We start from the raw sequence: 19,857 nt of genomic DNA, 5'->3' as shown, positions 1-19,857 counted from the left end.
CCGGGGACTCCTGACCTGACTGCGTCTGGTATAGCTGGCGGGGTCCGAGTGGAGAGGATTGGAACCTGGGCGCCTGGGTGGCTCAGATGGTTAAGCCTCTGCCTTTGGCTCAGGTCACGATCTCCGGGTCCCTGCATCGGGCTCCCTGCCTGCTTTTCCTTCTCCCTCTGCCTCTTCACCTGCCTCTGCACACCGGCTCATGCTCTCTCTCTCTCTCTCAAATGAATAAATAAAATCTTAAAAAAAAAAAAAAAAAAAGAGAGAGGATTGGAATCTGAATTTGGGGCCTGGCCATCAGGGGTGGGATGAAGAGGACAGATGTGCCTGGATTTAAAGACAGACTTCAGGTGTGCTGAGCTGGCTGAGAGGCTCCCGGGGCCAGGCAGGAGCATATCCGGTGCAGGCGAGGGCATGAATCTGGTGTAGACACTTGAAGTGATCACACACGTCTCTCTGCATGCACCCCTATGTCCGCGCATGCTGGGCTGTAAGGGGGCGTCACGCCGTGCCCACCGCTGACTCGGGGCAGGAGGCCCTGCCGTCCTTGCAAACATCGTGGAGCGCAGACACGGCCAAGCCTGGAATAAGTTCTGGAGAAAGAACAAAAGCCACACCTGCTGTTGAGTCAGGTTTGCAGGGCGAGCAGGGGTGGGCCGCTAAGACTTGGGGCAGCCCAGTGCGGGCTGAGGGCGTGGAAATAGGGACACTAGAAATTGATGTTCTTTTAATGTCGACTCGATATTTATATGTGGGGGGGAGCCTGAGAAGAGGGAAGCAGAGAAAGGAGAACCCGTTCAGCCCTGGCCCCACACACGGCCCATTCAGAGACCAAAGGCCTCCTTAGAAAGCTCCCAACCATCTGTGGGGCCCAGTGTGATTCTTGGGGGTCTTACCTCCTCCCAAGGGTCTTGTCCAAGAACTCCTTTGAAATCATGTGCGCTGTTCTCCCCGAGAGAAGTTCTAGTTCACGCCATCTTCCCAGCTCCCTGCGTTCCCTCAGACACGTCAGTGGCTTTCATACAGGCCCGACGTGGGCAGAGGGGGCATGGGGACGAAAGACCCTCCAGGGGGAAGAAGGGCCCATCTGGGAAGTGTAAGGGGGCTTCCCCGTGGCTGGAGGGTAGACTGGGAGTAGAGATGGGCAGGAGCTGGGGCTGAGCAGGGGCCAGAGTGACTAAGGCCTTGGCGCGCAAGTTCAAATGCCCACGCTTTTGAGCCTGAGGCAAGTCATGTTCTTAGAGCAGCTGCTGCGTGCAGACAGGGGGCCGTGCGGGGGCTCCTGTCCAAGCATCCGTCCCTGGCACTGAGGCTGGGGCGCGGGGGGTGGGATGGGCCCTCCAGAGACTGTAACACAGGTCAGAACACACATGCCGGCCGTGTCCGAACCAACATGGCCTCTTTCATCAAACCTAGCAGTGTGACTCTTCGACTCACTTCTCAGGTGGATGTTTTGGTGGCCGGGGGGCGACCATGGACTTGCAAAAGCCACGGTACCGTGTCCAGTTTCTCACAATGACCCACCAGGCTGGCAACCTCTGACACGGAACACTCAGCGCTGTGTCATTTCTCCTCAGGTAACGTGCCGAGCCCTGGCGAGGGGTACAGGGAGAAGGCTTGGGGGCAGTGCTCCTGAATCTCGGACAGAGGCGAAGGGCAGATCTGGGCAGGCAGCCCGCCGGGAAGAGCTTCTCTTGCCCGGTGCCTGGCCTCCTCCCTGCGGCTCTCCAGCTGCTCAGGGTAGCGCTCAGCGGTGGGATGGGTGCAGTCCGCGCGGGACGGACCTTGGTCTCGGTGATTTCTGGGGTTGAGCTCTGGCCTCCCCACACCTGCAGGCCTGGACTCTATCCCTATGGTGTTTCCAGCAGAAGGCGACATGACCCCATTCTTGGCCCTCAGACCGACTGGGGAGTTTCTTTCCTCGGAGGCTCTGGCAGGTGCCCATCCCCTGCATCCAGAAGAAAGGGGGGCCGTCCAAGGAACGTGTTCAGCCGTGAGCTTCTGGGGGGTGAACCAGAACAGAAGCCCAACCAAGAGCGTCTCCAAAGCTATGGGGGAATGAAGGGAAGAGAGGAGACTACTGGTTAATGAGGGCCAGCTATGAGCATACACTTGGGTCTGCCCGCAACAGCCTCAGGAGCAGTTATTGAGGGGGAAACTGAGGCTCAGAAAGGTAGAGTAACTTGGTCAAGGCCACACAGCGAGTGGGTGTGTGGCTCTGTGACTTAGGGGCCATGCTTCTGTACCAGGAAGGGAGGTATCTTTTAAACAACAACAACAACCATTAACAGAAATGTCCAAGTTCCGAGAACTGAAATGGCCTCGGTACCACATGGCTCATTGTTTCTGAAATCTCAGTTGAGTCCAGCCAAGTGGAAAGTCCGACCCTTGTTCCCTTCCAAGCCTCATAGGCCAAGCCAGGATCGGTGGCCACCCCAGCCCTTGACTTCCTGCCAGTCCCAGGTCAACCCTGCTTGGGATGTTCCTAATACACTTGTCTGGGGCTTCTCCTGAGTTCAGGAAACTCCCCAGGACACAGCTGGAGCTGGGCGGCCACCACACGCGTGCGGAGTCCAGAGAGAGCAGAAGGGGGATTCCCTGGACTCCATGAGCACGGGGTCTTTTGTTCCTGTTGGCTCTCTCTGCCCAGCATCCCACCCCCACCCCCACCCCCGTCTCCGGGAACTCGCTCAAGGCCGGGGGACCAGGACTCTCCAGCGCTCGTGGGCGGTGAGCTTCCCGGGGCTGTCCATTGACAGGGCTTCCCCTGAAGAGCCGATGAGATCATCTGCCATTTCAGGCTGGGCTGAGAGATCCTCAGGCACAACAAAGTAGGCCCAGAAGATATCCTGCATGACTCATCGGTGGGCCACGCACCAGGGGCTTCCGGCCCTCAGGAGAAACCAGACACAGAGGACCATTGTTTGCCCCGGAAGCCCCCGCTGGCCCTGCAGGCTCAAAGGGGTCATTTGTGTTTTCTCCCGGGTTCTCTGGAACCATAGTCCTGGGGGAGGGGGTGGGGGTCCACCAGGCAGCCTGGTCCCTGCAACGGGAGGAAAGCCAGTATCCAGTCACCCCCCCATAAATCCCACAAGAATAACCCTGATACGGCACCCCCTCTTTCTCCCTCCTGGCTTAAAAAAAAAGCGAGTGGAAGGGTTGTGGACCAGCAGGAGAGGCAGCTAGGACCTGTTTCTCTCTGCTCTCTCCAGGCCCTCATGTAGGGCCCCCTCAGGGACACAGACCCAAGGGGCTGGCGTGGAACGCACAGGGCAGGTGACCAGAGCTGGGCGGAGCTGGGGAAGAAGGAGCGGGCTGACCTGCTGCCCCTGGGTATGCACCAAGCTGGGTGCCCTTACAAACCTCAAGGGGTCGGGCGCCTGGGTGGCTCAGATGGTTGAGTGTCTGCCTTCAGCTCAGGTCATGATCCCGGGGTCCTGGGATCGAGTCCCGCATCGGGCTCTCTGCTCCTTGGGAGCCTGCTTCTCCCTCTGCCTCTCTCTCTCTGTCTCTCATGAATAAATAAATAAAAAATCTTAAAAAAAAAAAAAAAACCTCACCTCAAGGGGAAAAAACCAAAAAATCCTTTTTTTTTTTTTTTTTTAGAGAAATCAAAGGATATAAGAGAATTCACAGGAAGGGAAATCCAAATGACTAACAAATTCACCAAGAGGTTGTAAACCTCACTAGTTATCAAGGAAATGCAAATTGAAACAATGAGGTACTATTTCACACCCATGAGATTGGCAAAAATGACCAAGACAGATACTCTCAAGAGCTGGCGGCATGGGGAAGAGGGAGGCCTCAGGAGCTGGTGGGAATGAACACCAGGCAGGCACATGATGAGTTTTCATTGAAAATCTTTATGTAAATTCAGTGTGTATAGACCGCTGAACAGGACCCCTACTCCTGTGGAGCTCAGCCCCAGAGTATTGGATGAGGCCCTAGAGTACCAAAGCAGAGGACCCCTCCCCAGGTAAGGGTCTCCCCCATACCCCCACACCCCCACATACTCCCCAGCATGCGGGCTTCCATCAACAAAACCTGGAGACCAGGCCCCAGTGAGGGCCCTCAGCTGCTGTCCTGCCTAGAGCCAGCCACTACCTGGCTGTGGATTCTGGCCCTTGGGGGCTTGGGTTCAGGGCTCTGACTCTAAAGAAGGCAAGACACCCCATTCCTGTTCCAAGCTCCAGGTTAACACCCCAACCCTTCCAGCTCAATATGAACTTTCTATCTTTGGGTAACAAATTACCACAAACCTGGCAGCTTAAAATAGCACACATTTATCCTCTCATCTCACAGTTGCTGTGGGTCAGGAATCTGGGCCTGGCTTAGCTGGGTCCTTTGCTCGGGGCCTCATAAGACTGCCATGTAAGTGGAAGCTGGCAGCATTCTCATCGGGAGGTTCGCGTGGGGAAGAGTCTTCTCCTGAGTTCAGGCATTTCCTTGCAGCTGGGTGACTGAGGGCCTGCTCTTCTGACTGTCGGCTGGAGGCCACCCCCTGATCGAGACCACCTGTGGTTCTTTGCCAGGTGGGCTTCCTTGACGGCTGCTTATTCCATCAAGGATGGAAGGATGGGCTCTGCACTCAGAGCAGGCCCAAGCCCATGTTTACGGGTTCTTACCCAATTAAGCCAGCCCCACACAGAATAATCTCTGTTTTGATGAACTCAAAACCAACTGATTTGGGATCTTCCCGACACCTGCAAAATCCCTTCATATTCTACGAGCTAGGACCAAGTCACAGGTCCTGCCCACACCCAAGGGGAGGGAATTATGGACCGAACGTTGGGCAGGAAAACATGGCACCACTCTAGGGTCTGTCCACCACTTTTTCTGTCTTCCCATAGAGGAAGGCTCCACATCTACTGAAGGGAGGCTGCACAGAACAGCCCTGGGAGATGCAGCCCTCCCCGTGCAGGGTGGGACGGGGTACTGAGTGCAGGGTGGGACAGGGTACTGAGTGCAGGGTGGGACAAGGCAGGGCTGTGGAGGGAGGGTGGACAGGGGTGGTGCTGGGGTGCTTGTCCACCTGAGGTGTGGAGGACGCTAAGAGAGAGGAGTGGGTGGGAAAAGAGGTCCTGGGCAGGGCTGGTCTCTCAGGCAGCAGGAGTAAGTGAGGAAGGGCTGGGAGCAGCGGGCACGGTGTGCTCTGCAGATGCCCTGGGACGGCCATTTCTCCATTTCCAGCTGAGAGGGCCCCAGGGACGGGCACCCCCTATTCATGTCAACCCCTTACATTGTATCCTCTTCTGTCCCCACTGTCCTTGCCATCAGGGGACCCACCCCTCCTCCACTCGGCTTTCACGGGCACCTAAGAAGTCGGCTAAGGGGCAGATGGGAGGGCACTGTACGTCCCCACAGAGGGACAGTGGGAGGATTGTCAGCCTGCTGGCCTCAGCTCAGCCTGCTCCCGGGAGGCACACTGTCAAACAGGAACAAGCACCCACTATGCTGGGGCTCCTCCCACTGTGGGGTTCAGATCCAGCGGGGACCCTCTGGGAGGGTCAGAGCCTCCAGTGTCGGTGGGCTGCCCTGGCAGCCCAGGCTTCAGGACTCCATGCCCTGCTGAGAGATAAGGCTCGAGGCAGGTGGCCCGGGTGGGCGCGAGTACTTGAATCAGGGATCCCGCCCAGATGCCCTGCCCCACTCCCTGCCCAGTCCTTGAGAACTTCTCCCTGCCGTGCCTCTTCACCTGAACCACCTTTAATCCCTCTGTGCCTGCCAGGCTGTGAGCTGGATGGGTTGCATACCTGCCTCTGCCCAGGCCCACGAGGGGTCCCAGCCCTGTGCCGCTGACCGCCTCAATTTCCCCTCCTTCTGGCCTACCTGCCACTCTCACCCTAAGCTGAGTGCTCCCAGGACCAGCTCCCCCACCCAGAACCAACCTCCCCGGTCCCCCCCTCACACCTTAATCAAGCAAGGATTCTAGAGCAAGACATATGCAGTCAGAGGTGGGGCCCTGGCACTAGGGATAACCCCTCTGAGCTGTGCTGGCCTTGGCACACGCTGGTCTGTTGCACTTGGCCTTCGTGAGCAAACCACAGAAACCAGCTTTGGCTAACTTACTTAGGAAAAGATTTTAGTGGAAGAATGTTGGGCTGCTCACACTGGATTATCAGGAAGGCTGGAGAACAAGGGAGGTGAGCACCGTTGGACAGTGTCCCCCTTGGGGACAGTGTGCTAATACCTTCCACCCCCAGATGGACCCGGCTGGATTCCCCAGTCCTGTCAGCCTCTCTCGGAAGCTTTGTATCACTCCCTCCAGATTCCAAACCCCAGGGACAAGGGTTCGATTGGTCAAGCACAAGTCCCAGCTACCACTCTGGCTGAGGAGTGAGGAGGGGCCAGCAGCCCCACACCATCTTCTGTGGTGGGAGGAGGTGGGCTCCCCTTGCTTGGGAGTCGTCCAACAGAGGGAGGGCGTGGCCACGACCCTCTCAGGTCAGATCTGCCGTCTTGGCCATCGTGATACCTGGGGCCCAGCACTGCCCGTGCGCACCAGACCGCGCAGGATGGGTTGAGGTCTCTCTGACCTGTCTCAGGGTGGCTGGAAGACAGGTCACTCTGTGGACCTGGCCAGCGCACTCTTCCACTTATGCTGATGGCAAGCATCTGTGCCTTGTTTCGTCCCAGAACCAGGTCCCCCACCAAGCTGCCCAGGTGTCCGTTTCAGGCCAAAGGGCCTGCATTTCTTATTTGTGTTCCATCACTTGGGGTTTCTGACTCACCAGATTTGGTACCTGACTCACAGACTTAGGCTCAACTAGTGTTTTGCTCCTCTAGCGAACATCCAGCCTCCGAGTCATCAAATGCAGGATTTCTTCTATGATTTTATTTTATTTTATTTTATTTTTTTTTTAAAGATTTTATTTATTTATTTGAGAGAGAGAATGAGACAGAGAGAGAGAGCATGAGATGGGGGAGGATCAGAGGGAGAAGCAGACTCCTTGTTGAGCAGGGAGCCTGATGCGGGACTCGATCCTGGGACTCCAGGATCATGACCTGAGCCGAAGGCAGTCGCTTAACCAACTGAGCCACCCAGGCGCCCTCTTCTATGATTTTAAAAGATTGCCTATACAATTGTTTGGTGGTTCTGCACAAGGACGTAAAGAATCCTTGGCCAAGGCTGGGCCAGGCAGGGCGTGAGTGACCCGGAGCTACAGCCTCCCAACTGAAGATAGCCTGCGTCCTGCAGGACAGCTGCGAGGCCAGGAGGATAGAACAGACTGCTCTCTCAGTCCTGCATCTAGAGGCTTCTCTCCTCTCCCACTGCTCAGGGGATGGGCCGGGGGAGGGTGAGGTGCCCATCCCCCCCGTGGTTCTGCTTCCAGACTCCTGCCCCTGGGGACTCAGCCTGCTTGCTCCAGTGATTCTGAATACTGGCCCTGAACATGGAATGGGGTCTCTGAGCATTCCCTTGACCCCACAACCAACCCCCAACACCATTAGGCTCTGGGGTCTGAAGGCTGCTACAGAGAGCCTATTCCCTCAGAGCCCTCCTCCAGGGCTTCTAGGCTCGGCCAGCTAGCTGCCCACCTTAGGCTGAGGAATTTGCCCCCCAAGCAAGGGGATCAGATTGCACATTCCTGAGGCCTGAGTCACTCCCGGTTCCTGCTTGTCTTCAGGAATGTGTTTGTGCTAACGCTTGGGAGGAGAGCTGAGGGCCCGAGAGGGATTGCACACACCAGAGGCAGTTCACTTTGTGTCCGGCTGGCTTGGGGCGAGGGATGAGGGGCCCACGCAAGGATGAGAGGCTGTGACCTCTGGAGCTACTGGGATGAGGTTCTGCATGGGCCCCAGAGGACCCGAAAAGGAAAGGGCCAGACTCAGGCAGGAACTGGAGCCTTTGCCTTGTCCAGAGTTGGCTTTAATTTGATCCCATGGGATAGAGTGGAAAGGGACCAGTCCAAGCAGGGCTCCCTTGCAGCAACCCTGGGAAAGGGACTTGGCCCCTCACCACCTCCTTCCAGGAAGGACGACCTCCCGGAGGGCACCGAGGGCTGGGTGAGGCCCTGGTGGCTCCTGGCTCCCCCTGAGTCATGGCTGTGAATCCCAGCCCCTTGCCTCTGCTCCATCCAGGGCACTGTGTCGAGATGGTTCTTTTCTGTCTCCAGCATGAGCCACCCAGCCGTAGAGCGAACCCACAGACTCCTCAGTAAATCGGCTGCTGTCACAGAGGGCATATTCGGTCAGGCACTGTGCCAAGCCCTTTATGCTGTGAAGCCGTTTGCCCTGGTTTGCCTGGGACAGTCCTGGGTTGCTGGACAATTATTAATTGCATCTCTTTTCCCTCTCAAAAGTGTCCTGGTTTGGAAGATAGGTATATATTCACCCTAATTTTACAGATATTATCTTATTTAATCCCCACAATGCCCTACAAGAGGGGCACTGCTGATAGCCCCATTTTATGATACAGAAACTAAGGTTTACAGAAGAGAAGTAACTTGCCCAAGGTCATACAGTCGGAAGGGACAGATCCGGAAACTTAGGAACTCAGCTCTTGACTTCAAAGCCCCTTGGCTTAGCCACAACACCAAATTTCCTCTCCTAAAATCCTTTGATGCTTTGAAGGACTGAGAATCTAGTATCTCCACATAGTAGAGAAATAACAATTAAAGTCCAGGAGTTTATCTTGGCTCTCTTCCCAGTCCCACACTTTGGCTATCTTTGGCATGTTCTTCCCTTTTGGAGAGACAGCATGCACAAATCTGGTCTGCTCATTGGCGGCGGAAGTATCCTCACACCGACCCTGCGAGCTGGCCGTTAGGGTCCTCCTTGCGCTGAAAGGAAACTCCCCGAGGTCGTACACCTGCGAGGAGGCAGAGCTGGGGTCAGAATGCGGAGATCCCAGCTTTGAGCCAAGCCAACTCTCCACAGGGTGGTGCCATTTTGGTTCCATACACTACAGAAGCTCAGCAACGGATTGCTGTGTGGGCCGCAAGGGAATAAGATTCCAGTGCGCCCATGGCACAGACAAATGGCTGGACCACATTATGGACCCAAAGACCGTCAAGGCCCCCAGGCGTTTTGGCTACAAAGGAGCCAGGGCTGTCTTGCCCAAGAGCACAGCACAGCAATAGGGCCCTGTGAATGGGTCTACGGCCCATATTCAGATAGTCTTCACTTGCAGATACAACACATTAAAAAGGTTTTTGGACGGCGTTTTCATTTCTTTGGTGGGAAAGATCAGACAATGTTCAGAGCAGAGCATGTCCACCTTAAAGGTGGAGAACAAACCCTTTCTGGAGCCCAGAGGCCCTTGCTCCAGTTTCTACACCCAGAGATCAGTACGTTGTGAGAGCCTCTTCCCACCCCAACACGCTGGCCCCGGGGGAGGGAGAAATAAAAGCAAGCACAGTCCAGATGGTCCAGGGAAAAGGGGATTTGGGAAAAGGATGTTTGTTCAAAATTTACCAAAAATAGAGAACAAGAGTCTTGACCCATTTAAAAAGCTATTTCCCAGGAAGGACTTTCTAAGTAAGTAATGGACAATGTCACAAGAGGAAAAGCCAGCGGCTTTGACAATGTAAAAATATAAAACATTGGGAGGTTAAAAACCATCAAAAACAAAAATAAAAGGAAACAACACACTAGTAAAACACATACGCTACAAATGTCGCAACGGCAATGTCGAGAGAGCTTGTAGGACGATGTTTATTTATTTATTTAGTATTGTGTTTTTATTAACATATAACGTATTATTTGTTTCAGGGGTACAGGTCTGTGATTCATCAGTCTTACACAATTCACAGTGCTCACCATAACACATACCCTCCCCAATGTCTATCACCCAGCCCCCCCATCCCTCCCACCCCCCTCAACTCCAGCAACCCTCAGTTTGTTTCCTGAGATTAAGAGTCTCTTATGGTTTGTCTCCCTCTCTGGTTTCGTCTTGTTTCATTTTTCCCTCCCTTCCCCTATGATCCTCTGTTTTGTTTCCCAAATTCCTCATATCAGTGAGATCATATGATAATTCTTTCTCTGATTGACTTATTTCACTTAGCATCATACCTTCTAGTTCCATCCACGTCGTTGCAAATGGCAAGATCTCATTCCTTTTGATGGCCGCATAATATTCCATTGTATATATATATATACCACATCTTCTTTATCCATTCATCTGTTGATAGACATCTAGCCTCTTTCCATAGTTTGGCTATTGTGGACATTGCTGCTATAAACATTGGGGTGCACGTGCCCCTTCAGATCACTACATTTGTATCTTTGGGGTAAATATCCAGTAGTGCAATTGCTGGGTCATAGGGTGGCTCTATTTTTGACTTTTTGAGGAACCTCCATACTGTTTTCCCAGAGTGGCTGCACCAGCTTGCATTCCCACCAACAGTGTAGGAGGGTTTTGTAGGATGATTTTTAAATAAGTCCATCAAAACTGTGTTAGAAAAGCTGGTAAAGAAAGCAGAGAACTGACCCCCAAAATTTAAAATGGTTTAATAATTATGAGCATTTTTGTGTCCTTGATCATCATGTAAGTTCTAATTTTGAAATAACATTATTTGCCTTTTAGATCATAGAATTTGCTTTGCTGGTATTTCCATGAGCTGGTGCAGACCCATGACACTGGCCCTCTCAGACCTCCGCTGGTAGGGGCATAGAAGTCAGGGACAACCCTTCTAGAAATACTTTGGCAGAATGTATCAAGTATATTTAACTAGAAAACATAAATGCCTTGGAATTTTCTCTGAGGAAATAATTAGAAACTCAAACAAAAAATTATAGACAAAGATGATCCATAAAGGGAATGTGGAGTAGCAAAAAAAAAAAAAAAAAAAAAAGAAGCCCAGATACTCCAAAATAAGTGAAAAATTAAATAGATTAATTAAAATTAAATGCAGCTCTATGATTGCACAGCCCTTTAAAATGGTATTTTTTTGAAGAATGTTCATGCAAAGCAAAAAGAACTATGAAATATTATTGAGCAAAGTAGACTGCAAAGCAACTGTATGGTCCCAATTTTAAAAAGCGTGCAGACATATATAAATGACATGGCTATGTCAAACATAATGACTGTCGACCAGGTACATCCATGGCAGGAAGTGTAAGTCATGATGCTTTCCCTTCAAGCACGATCTCTAAGGCATGAAATCTGGCACCATCCCCTGCCCTCCAAGGGTGGTAGGCATGTCACGAGACCACTTAATGTTCCAGAGGACAGAGGTGAGGCTGGGGATGGGAAGGAGCCTGGGGGAAGGTCCAGAGCAAAAGGGCCTGAAGAGCAGGATGACTAGGTGCCACCAGTAATGGTAGGCCAGAGAGTGTCAGGGCCAGTGGACCAAGAATATAACCACAATTCAAGTCCGGATGACAGTAGCAAGAGTCAGTCCCCAGATCGGCTCCGCGGACGCGGGCATGCTCGGGGGTCAGGCCGAGCCACTACTGCACTAGGAGTCAGGAGGACTGGGTCGGCCTCTGTCTCTGCCCCAAGTCACCACATGATCCTGGTGAGAGTCCGAGCTTCTCTAGCCTCCATTAGCTCATGTCTAACACTGGATGTTAGCCCCCCCTTGGCCTGCCTGTGGTGAGGACCGAAGCAGGCCGTGTATACTGCGCAGGGATCTGTAGATCCCTGCGGGCATCTGTGGGAGGGGGCTGAATCCAGGACTTAATAGCCATGGGCCCCTCCAAAGCCAGCCTCTTCCTGGAAGCCTTCCCTTTCCGCAAGCCCCAGGCCTGTTTCCTCTGGACCCCTCCAGAGCTTTCTGCCTGACCACACAGATCCTGTCTTTCATTGGGTCCCCAGCTGCTTCATGTGTGAAAAGCTTGTCTTTACAATTACATTGTCAGATGGTTGTCTACCAATGACCATCCACTGTGCCCCAAGCTCTGGAGAACATAGTGGGAGTTGAGAAATGCTTGTCTCTGAGGCTGATGGACCAGTGTCCCTTGCAATTGTATGGCTGCTCTGCTCTGGCTCCCCCTGGAGGTGGGGGTGGGCACTGCAGCAGGTTACTCAAGGGCCTGTCTAGAGACCAGACCCTGCCCCTGTTGGCGGTGGAAATCCACTGAGGGACAAGGCTCTTGCTGGGGGAAGGTAAGGGGTGTTGGAGCTGAGGCTGTTTAACTTACAAGTGCCCCGATGGGCTGTGTTACTTCAAAGCTCTCTTCCAGATCCCAAAGCATCGAGTTCCAGGCCTGTAAGCACCCAGGACCTTGAGATTCAGAGGACAGAGAATTCTAAGCGGTGTAAATCCTAAGATTCTGAGACCGCGTTCTCAGGATCAGCATCTCCTGGCTGGCTGCCCTCCTCCTCAGAAAACGCATAGCCTATTCAAACCCGTGGGGGCCCTGCCTCCCCTTGACTTTAGGTAAGTCAAGTGCCCAGAAGCAGTCGACAGCAATCCTGTCACCAGAAAACTAGGGGTGAGTTCTCCAAAGGGGAGGTGCTAATTAGTCATCTAAAACCAGGGCCCGTGCAAATGAAACACAGGGACGCGAGACCCTCAGTATGTCTGTCTAGAGAGCGCCCTCCCAGGATGGGTCTCAGACGTTGGCTGTCCCTGGCTGGGTCGTCAGGAAAGTCAGAAGCTAGAGTCCTTGCTCGGGGACACTGCCCAGCTTCTGTGAAGGAGACGTTTCCACGGGTCTCAGCGTGTTCACTGTCCTCCGCATGGTGAGAAGGCTGGGGAAGGCCAGCCGGTTTGCCCCTGCGTCTCTGTGGCCGAGTGCTGCGGTCTCTGCAGGGAGGCTCGGGATCGCTGGGGCGGGGGCCTTGAGACGGAAACAGCCAGGCACAGCCTTCACGGCCGAAGGACAGAAGCACAGCCTGCCCACAGGCTCAGCCCTGGGAACAGCAAGGGGCGGCTTCTCGCCCCGGCCGAATGCTGAGCTCATTGGTCCCTCTGACTAACGTGCGGGCCAGAACGTTCCCAATGCTGCAGAACGCTCAGAACCTGTCCCCTGTCCCCACCCCTGCCTGCTACAGCAGCCTAGAGCTGCCCGGAGCGGGGCTCTAGCTGTAGGGCACGGCGGCTAGCAAGCAGAATTAGAGAGCTGCCTTGACCATGAGGTGAAGCCTGGGCGTGAACCTCTCTGAACTTGGCCCTCGAGAACTCACACCTGACACGACTGCCTTCCCCAGGTTAATGTTCTACGACTGCCTCAGACCTCTGCTCTACCGAAGCCCAGATCTTTCTACTTAACGCCACAGTTCAGCTCAGCACTGAGCTGGGGCAGGAGCTGGTCCCCCCCTCCCCTGGCCCCAGCACAGATGCCAGCTGCCAGGCGGGGGCCCTGTAGGCTAAAATGCCGCTGCAGATGGGGAGGAAGAGCTCTTGGTCCAGGAGCACTGACTCTGATCACTGAGGGGCCAGAGGAAATGACTGCTTTCCTCCAAGCCAAGAGCCTGTTGTGGATCCGGATATATTCACACGCTCCGACACACGGTCACCTCAGACTTGGAATGTATGTATGTATCTCTATGGTTTTTTGGCCACTAAACAAAAACCAGAGGGTCCCAGTGACTCTCAGTTTACTACTGTGTCCCAGGTGCTTGGTACAGAATTGTCACCCACCCCCTTCCCCCACATACACTCCTTAACCCCTTAGCTGCTGGAGGCCAAGGGCCCGGAACTAAATGTTTGGGTCCCCTTAGTGAAAGGGGTCCCATGATCGGTCCTGAGGAGGACCTCTGTGAGGAGTGTTGTCCTCGGGCCCCAGCATCGGGTAGCCACAGAACTGGCCACCAAGTGCTATGGCCTGTCCCCTGTCCCAGAGGGGAAGCGTAGACTTGTCTGAGCAGGAAGGCTCTTCTTCCAGCCGTGTGGTCCCTGCACGAAGGGATCGATGTCCTGCTCACCGAGAGTCACTCACTTCCCAGTAAAAGGCCGTACAGGAGAAGTTGTGACACTGGGCGTGGGAGCCCCGGCCAGCTCTGGGATCCATCCCCTTCACAGCTGGGGAGGAGAATTATGGGGGCAGGGGTGGTGAAGGTCTCATGCCCCAGGAGGGGAGAGAAAGGGGATGGAGGCTCCTGTGGGTGCTGGAGCCCCAGAACCTCCAACTGGACCTGTGGGTCCCAGGAGCTCTCCATTTACTGCTGTGTCCCTGGTGCCTGGTACGGAGTTGGCACTTAGTCAACATCTGAATGAATGAATGGATGAATGAATGAATGAGTGAGGCCAATGCGTCGAGTCATCCAGGTCTCAGCAGTTCGCAGGCTGCCCTTGCTGGATTCCCCACTCCCCTCCAGGTGGACAGATGGGGGTGTTGAGGCAGAGGCCAGGCAGCCCGCCGGCCCTGGCACTTCTGTCTGAGTGGCTTGGACCTCAGCCTCTGGGCTCTGTGCGTGCCCTTTGGCCCCAGGCTTGAGCCTAATCTTCATCCCCGGTATCCTCCTCACGTCCAACCTGGCTGTGGGCCTCCCTTCCTCCCACTCTCCAGGGTCTGGGAGACACCAGGGGCGGGTGAGTGGCATCCTCCACTTCCTCTTCACTGAAGCTGGTGGAAGGGTGTGTCGACGGCCTCTGGGGCTCCTTGAGGGCAACACTGGGCTTGGGTCATTGCAGAGGGCCTGTGGGGCCTGCCTCTCGCCCTGAAGCAGCTCCCTGGCCTCTCTCCTGTCCCAGGTCCCAGCTCTGTCTGACTCATTGGCCCCTCATCCCACTCCGTCCCCACCTGACAGAGCTGACAGATGGATGGGGCCCTGCTGGGTAACTGGATCAACCTGTATTTCTAGATTCAGAGTCCACACAGGTGTGGATACAGCCCTGGCACTGGGCTCGGTGTTTCACCTCTACCGACTTTGGTGATCCTTGTCGGACTCTGTCAAGTGCAGTGCACTGTCTCCATGTTCCATTCAAGGACACTGAGGTGCAGAGGGTTGAAGCTACTGGCCCAGGACAAAGAGCAGAGCTGGTGTTTTTCCACACAGCCACCCAGGGTGCCCCCCCAGCTCTCCCCCTCCCTCACGTTCATGTTACTCACCCTGCAGAGGCCCTGAGTGCTGGCAAGCATGGCCTCTCTGAGCCGTGTGAGCCCTCAGGAGGAAAGCCAGGCTCCAGGCCAGGACACCAGGCACAGTGGTCTCCCTGGGGGGGGAGGGGGGTGCGGGGGGGGGTGCCTGGAGCCAGCCAGCCAGATGCTGATAGTTTACAGTTGTCCTCACAACGCAGGGGGCAGAATCAAAGGCTGTCGCAGCCGCCGGAGAGGGGCATCTCCATCTGTGCCCGTGTCCCTGTGATGCCACCGGCTGTCCTCGATGGGAGCCGCCAAGGGAAGAGAAACCTTCTGTCATCTTCCTGGAGCAAGAAACAGCCCTCCGGCGACACTCACCGCCTGGACACCTTTCCCCTGCTTCACAGAAACGGGGCCCAGTCTTGCCTGGAGCTGCCCACCGCCAGGCCACAGAAAGCCTCGGACGCAAGCACGGCCACCAGGCGCCAGAAAGCCTCGGCTGCTGGGGATCAGAAGGCGCTCGAGGATTTCCCGTCAGGGTGTCTGTCGTCAGACGGGTACCGGCCGCACAGGCCGCCCTGCTGCCCTCTGGCCCTTCGGAGCCCCTGGGATCTTGTCCGAGCTTTGCGAGCAGGAGCCCCGCCACTGGTGGCTGGGTTGGGGAGGCAATGAAATCTTACAGTCGCTGGCAGGTCCGCGAGGGGCCGGTTCCACATTCCCTCCTGCAGCCGGTCAAAGGACAGCACAGCCCTGGTCCAGAGGAAGGACACCGTCTGGAGGCTCCGGGGAGCATCCTTCCTGGCCTCTTCCAGCTTCTGTGGCCCCAGGCGTTCCTTGGCTTGCGGCTGCGTCCCCTCCATTGTCTGCCTTCTCCTCCGCTCTGTGTCCATCCTCTGAGCGTCTCTTATAAGGACCCTTGTCGCTGGATGATCTCATCTCACAATCCTTAATTTAATTACATCTATAAAACCACCTTTTCCAAATAAGGTTACATTCATAGGTTCTGGGGGTCAGAATGTAGACATATCTTTTTTTTTTTAAAGATTTTATTTATTTGAGAGAGAGAGACACAGCGAGAGAGGGAACACAAGCAGGGGGAGTGGGAGAGGGAGAAGCAGGCTTCCCGCTGATCAGGGAGCCCGACGTGGGGCTCGATCCCAGGACCCTGAGATCATGACCTGAGCCGAAGGCAGACGCTTAACGACTGAGCCACCCAGGCGCCCCCAGAATGTAGACATATCTTTTGGGGGGACCCCAATTCAACCCATGACAGGTCATTACATAACACATCGCACGTCTACACTATCCAACCTCTGCCCCTCCCAGCTCATGGCCCCCAGACCTCAGCCTGCCGCTGTCCACTCCTGCCCCCCACTCCCGCCCCAGGGCCCCCGCTATTTCTTTAGCACACCGGGCTTGCTCGGGCCTGGGTTCCGCTGCACCCAGGTCTTTCGTGGAGCTGCACACGGCTCTCGCCGTCAGAGAGAGCCTTCTTCAGGGGGTCAGTCTTCGGATGTGGAAGCCTCCCCGGCCACCTCGTCTCAACTTTCGACGCTCTCCCAAGCATTTCCTCTCTGTCTCCTGCTGTGTCTTTCCCCCAGCGCTTATCACATTGAACACGCATGCATTTTCCTCCTTTATCCTGTGTGCTCTCTGCCCTTCCCTAGGAGGCAGGGCTGTTTCTGCTGGTTCTGCTCACTGCTCTGTCCCAGCAGCTAGTTGCCTGAGGCTAGGCGGCCTTGGTTGAATGCATGAATGCATGAACGCATGAATGAATGAACGAACCAATGAGTGAATGGACAAGCCTCCGCTCCGGCTGAGTTCTGGGTTCCCAGAAGCCTTCATGGACATGCTAGCCCCACTCCCCTGAACTCCTGGGACAACCTGGCCTCGGAGGGCCCACAAGTCAACCTGTGAGCATCCTCCTTATCAAGTCTAAGTCTAGAAGAGGGTCACTGTTGGTTCTGCAGACACTCCCTGAGCCCACAACCAAGTCAGCCCCAGGCCCTGGATCTTTTCTGGCCCTTCTTGCTCCCACCTGGCCCATTCTCGCCCTGGTCACATTCAGCCATGCGTGCCCGGGGACCGGTGTGGGAAGGACAGGCGGGCCCTGCTGCCCCTGTGCCCCTCCAGAGCTGCCATGGGGGAAGGGTGGAGGGTGGGACAGGTCCTTCTGATGCACTAAAGCCTGGGATGAAGGCCTCCACGGTGGGCATTAAAGGAACGCACATGGGCAGGGCTAACTGTGGGGGGAACTCCTCCAAAACACAACCCCTACATTTGGTTGAAAATCCCTAACCACCAGTCTCCACTTGAGAAGAGGTGGATGATGGTCCAGAAGAGAGAGCCCTGGGCCTGGAGGCAGACAGGACACTGGCCTTCCCCTCACAGCCGTTGCTGGCCTTCTGCTTCCTCATCTCCAAATCCAGGCACTCGAACACGGGAGGGAGAGCTAAAATGGGATTCTCCTTATATATTGACTCAAAGAGCTCTGTGGTGGCTGCCTGGAGCACAGAGTTGAGAAGGATTCTGAGGTTCAGTCCAGGGTCACAAGAAGCACAGCGATCAATTAGTGATGTCGGCTATGGGAGACATGAGAGTGAGCGCCACGGTGTGGGAAGGCTCAGTGAGATGATACATGAGGGTGCTTCGGGCTACATGTCTACACGGGGCTGTGTAGCTGTGCCTGGCAGAAAGGCAATGGCCGGGTGGGTGAGTGGGAGCCCCGAGCCCCGGGGCAGAGCTTTGCTCCCCTAGAGGAGGGACCACCTGTTCCCACTGTGCTCAGAGGGGCCCTGTGGACTGCGGGTAGCTCTGGGGTCCAGATCATGCCGAACCACCAGCTCCATCGTTCCAGTTCTTCATGCTCTAAATGAGGCAGGCGGGCCCAGAAAGAGGGAGTCATTCCACGTGGCACCCGGAAGGCGTCATGGGGGAGGGAGGGTTTGAGCGGGGCCTTGTGGGGCCCGTAGCCATGATGACAGCCAGAGCCCGAGTCTGGACCGCTGACGTCCCCCAGAGGGTACCGCGGCCCACTCAGTGCTGCTGCCTTTCCCAGCACAGCGGTCTTCTTTCCTACTTTTATATTTTGGTTTCTGCTGATTCTTCTGTGACATAAATGCAAATGAGACAACAAGCACAACAACTTCAGAGCCAAGGAGGCCTGCGGAGGGAGCTGTCCCCGCGGGACCCTGCTGGGCAGGGAAGCTGGGCCAACCTGTCCCCCAGCGCCTGCCCTCCCGGGCCCCGCCGGGAGGAGGCCTTTTCAGGGCCCCGAGGCCCCTGAGCGGCCAAGAAGAGAGGGTAGCCAGGGGCCAGAGTTTGACGCCAATCAACAAGAATTAGCATGGCTCATGGCTGGATTTTTCACATTCTTTGTTTTTTTGTTTTGTTTTGTTTTTTTTTACCACTGGAAGCTTAATTCAAAGGTTTTCCTGTGTGGAGCCCCAGAATATAAGATGGAGGAAGCAGTGACCCAGAGCTTACTCCTTACCCACTTTTTGGGGGCCCTCCTGAAACACTTCTTGGGCCACCAGTAGTCTGAAAACTACTGACCCACAGGATGTGACCCAAATGTTTACATCTCTTCGTAACTTCTCCCTTCTGTTTGCCCCCCGCCTCTGCAGCCCCACCTGCGGCCACACCAGGGACTCCCTGTCCCTGTCCAGGCCCTAACAGGTTTGGACACTATCTGCTTTGTCATCCTGATTGCTGATCTCGCTCCCTTTCTTCCTCCATCCCTCCCATTTTTTCTCCTGGAAAACTCCTACTCATCCTTCAAGACCCCAGCTAGGATACCACTTTGGCAGAGAAGCTTACCTTGATCTCCCTCCACCAGCCCCTTGCATACAAAGACAAAGTGGCCCTTTCTTCCTCTCTCTATACTTCATCCTCCCCACCCCCCACCACCAACAGCAAAGTATTCCTTCTACTGTGTTTGAAGTGCCTGTTTCCCTGTTTGTCCCTACAAGTGTCTAATCTCCTTCAGAGTCTGGCGTCTCTTCACCTCCTGCATTCCCTGGGCTGGGAACCCATCTGCCCCATATAGGTGACTGCTCTGTGTGGACCCGAGGGACTCAGCTCACTGGACTCTAGGTGGGATCTGGGCCACTTGATTGTGTTTGGAGGTCCAGCTCAGGGCCACCCCTCATGGCCACACACATGCATCATTGCTAATTTCCACATGAAGAGGGAGACCAGAGGAGGGAGGGACCCTGGGCTCCCTCCATGTTTATGGTGTGGCCTTGGGGCTGGGGGAAGTGGGGGACAGATGTTATAGGCCTTATAAGGCCCTCCACTTTAGCTCCGGCCATCCCCCTCGGCTCCCAGCCCAGTAGGAAAAAGGCATCCATTCCAGGACTCTGAAGCAAAAGGTCAATTCCTGGGCCGGGGTAACCATGGCAGCATGATCCCCTCCCTTCCCCTCTCCCCCAGTAGCCGCAGACTAGCCAAGTGTCCTCACAAGCTCGGATCTTGTCCAAATTTACAGTTTCAGGCTAAGGAAGGTCTTGTGCCAGTGTTTGAGCCCTGGCCAGATCTCCAGGTATCCTGGGTGGTGTAAGATCTGCCGCTGACTTATTTGGGGGAGGGGGGACCTTCTGAAAGCCCCTGAGCCTTCTGCTTCAGTTCTCTCAGCTGTAAGAGAAGGAAGCTGATTTTGGTGAGAGGTGATCAAAACTGGGCTGAAGAAACCTTAGGATTCTACAGACATAAAGGGACTTTTGCCAAGCAAACTACTTTGCCTGGAGAAAACGCATTGATTTTTTTGATGTCAGACATGTTAAAGCTCTGGGTAAGATTTTTTGCTTGAGAAAAAAAATAAAGATTTTAACTGATAAAAAAAAAAACTTGAAAATTTCGATGCATTTAGAAATCCAAACAGTGTGTCCTGAAATTCTAGGAGGTTCTCAAAGATTGGGACTGAGAGAAGTTCGAGGGAAAAGGAGC

At 54.9% G+C, this 19,857-nt stretch overlaps 1 protein-coding gene across 1 annotated transcript in view; it reads right to left on the bottom strand.

The window, feature by feature from the left end:
* Positions 1-1,578: 1,578 nt before the first annotated feature.
* The window catches only part of LOC116628961 (HCLS1-binding protein 3-like), a 66,895-nt gene continuing 48,616 nt past the window's right edge, over positions 1,579-19,857 (bottom strand). Inside the window, exon 7 of the mRNA XM_032399273.1 lies at positions 1,579-2,045. Coding sequence (XP_032255164.1) covers positions 1,985-2,045 — 61 coding nt within the window. The 3' untranslated portion in view covers positions 1,579-1,984. The remainder of the gene's footprint in view (positions 2,046-19,857) is intronic.

Source organism: Phoca vitulina, unplaced genomic scaffold (assembly GCF_004348235.1).
Source record: "Phoca vitulina isolate PV1807 unplaced genomic scaffold, GSC_HSeal_1.0 scaffold153, whole genome shotgun sequence".
Lineage (NCBI taxonomy): Eukaryota > Metazoa > Chordata > Mammalia > Carnivora > Phocidae > Phoca > Phoca vitulina.
The sequence above is the reverse complement of the archived record's forward strand: the minus strand, read 5'-3'. Positions and strand labels throughout refer to the sequence as shown.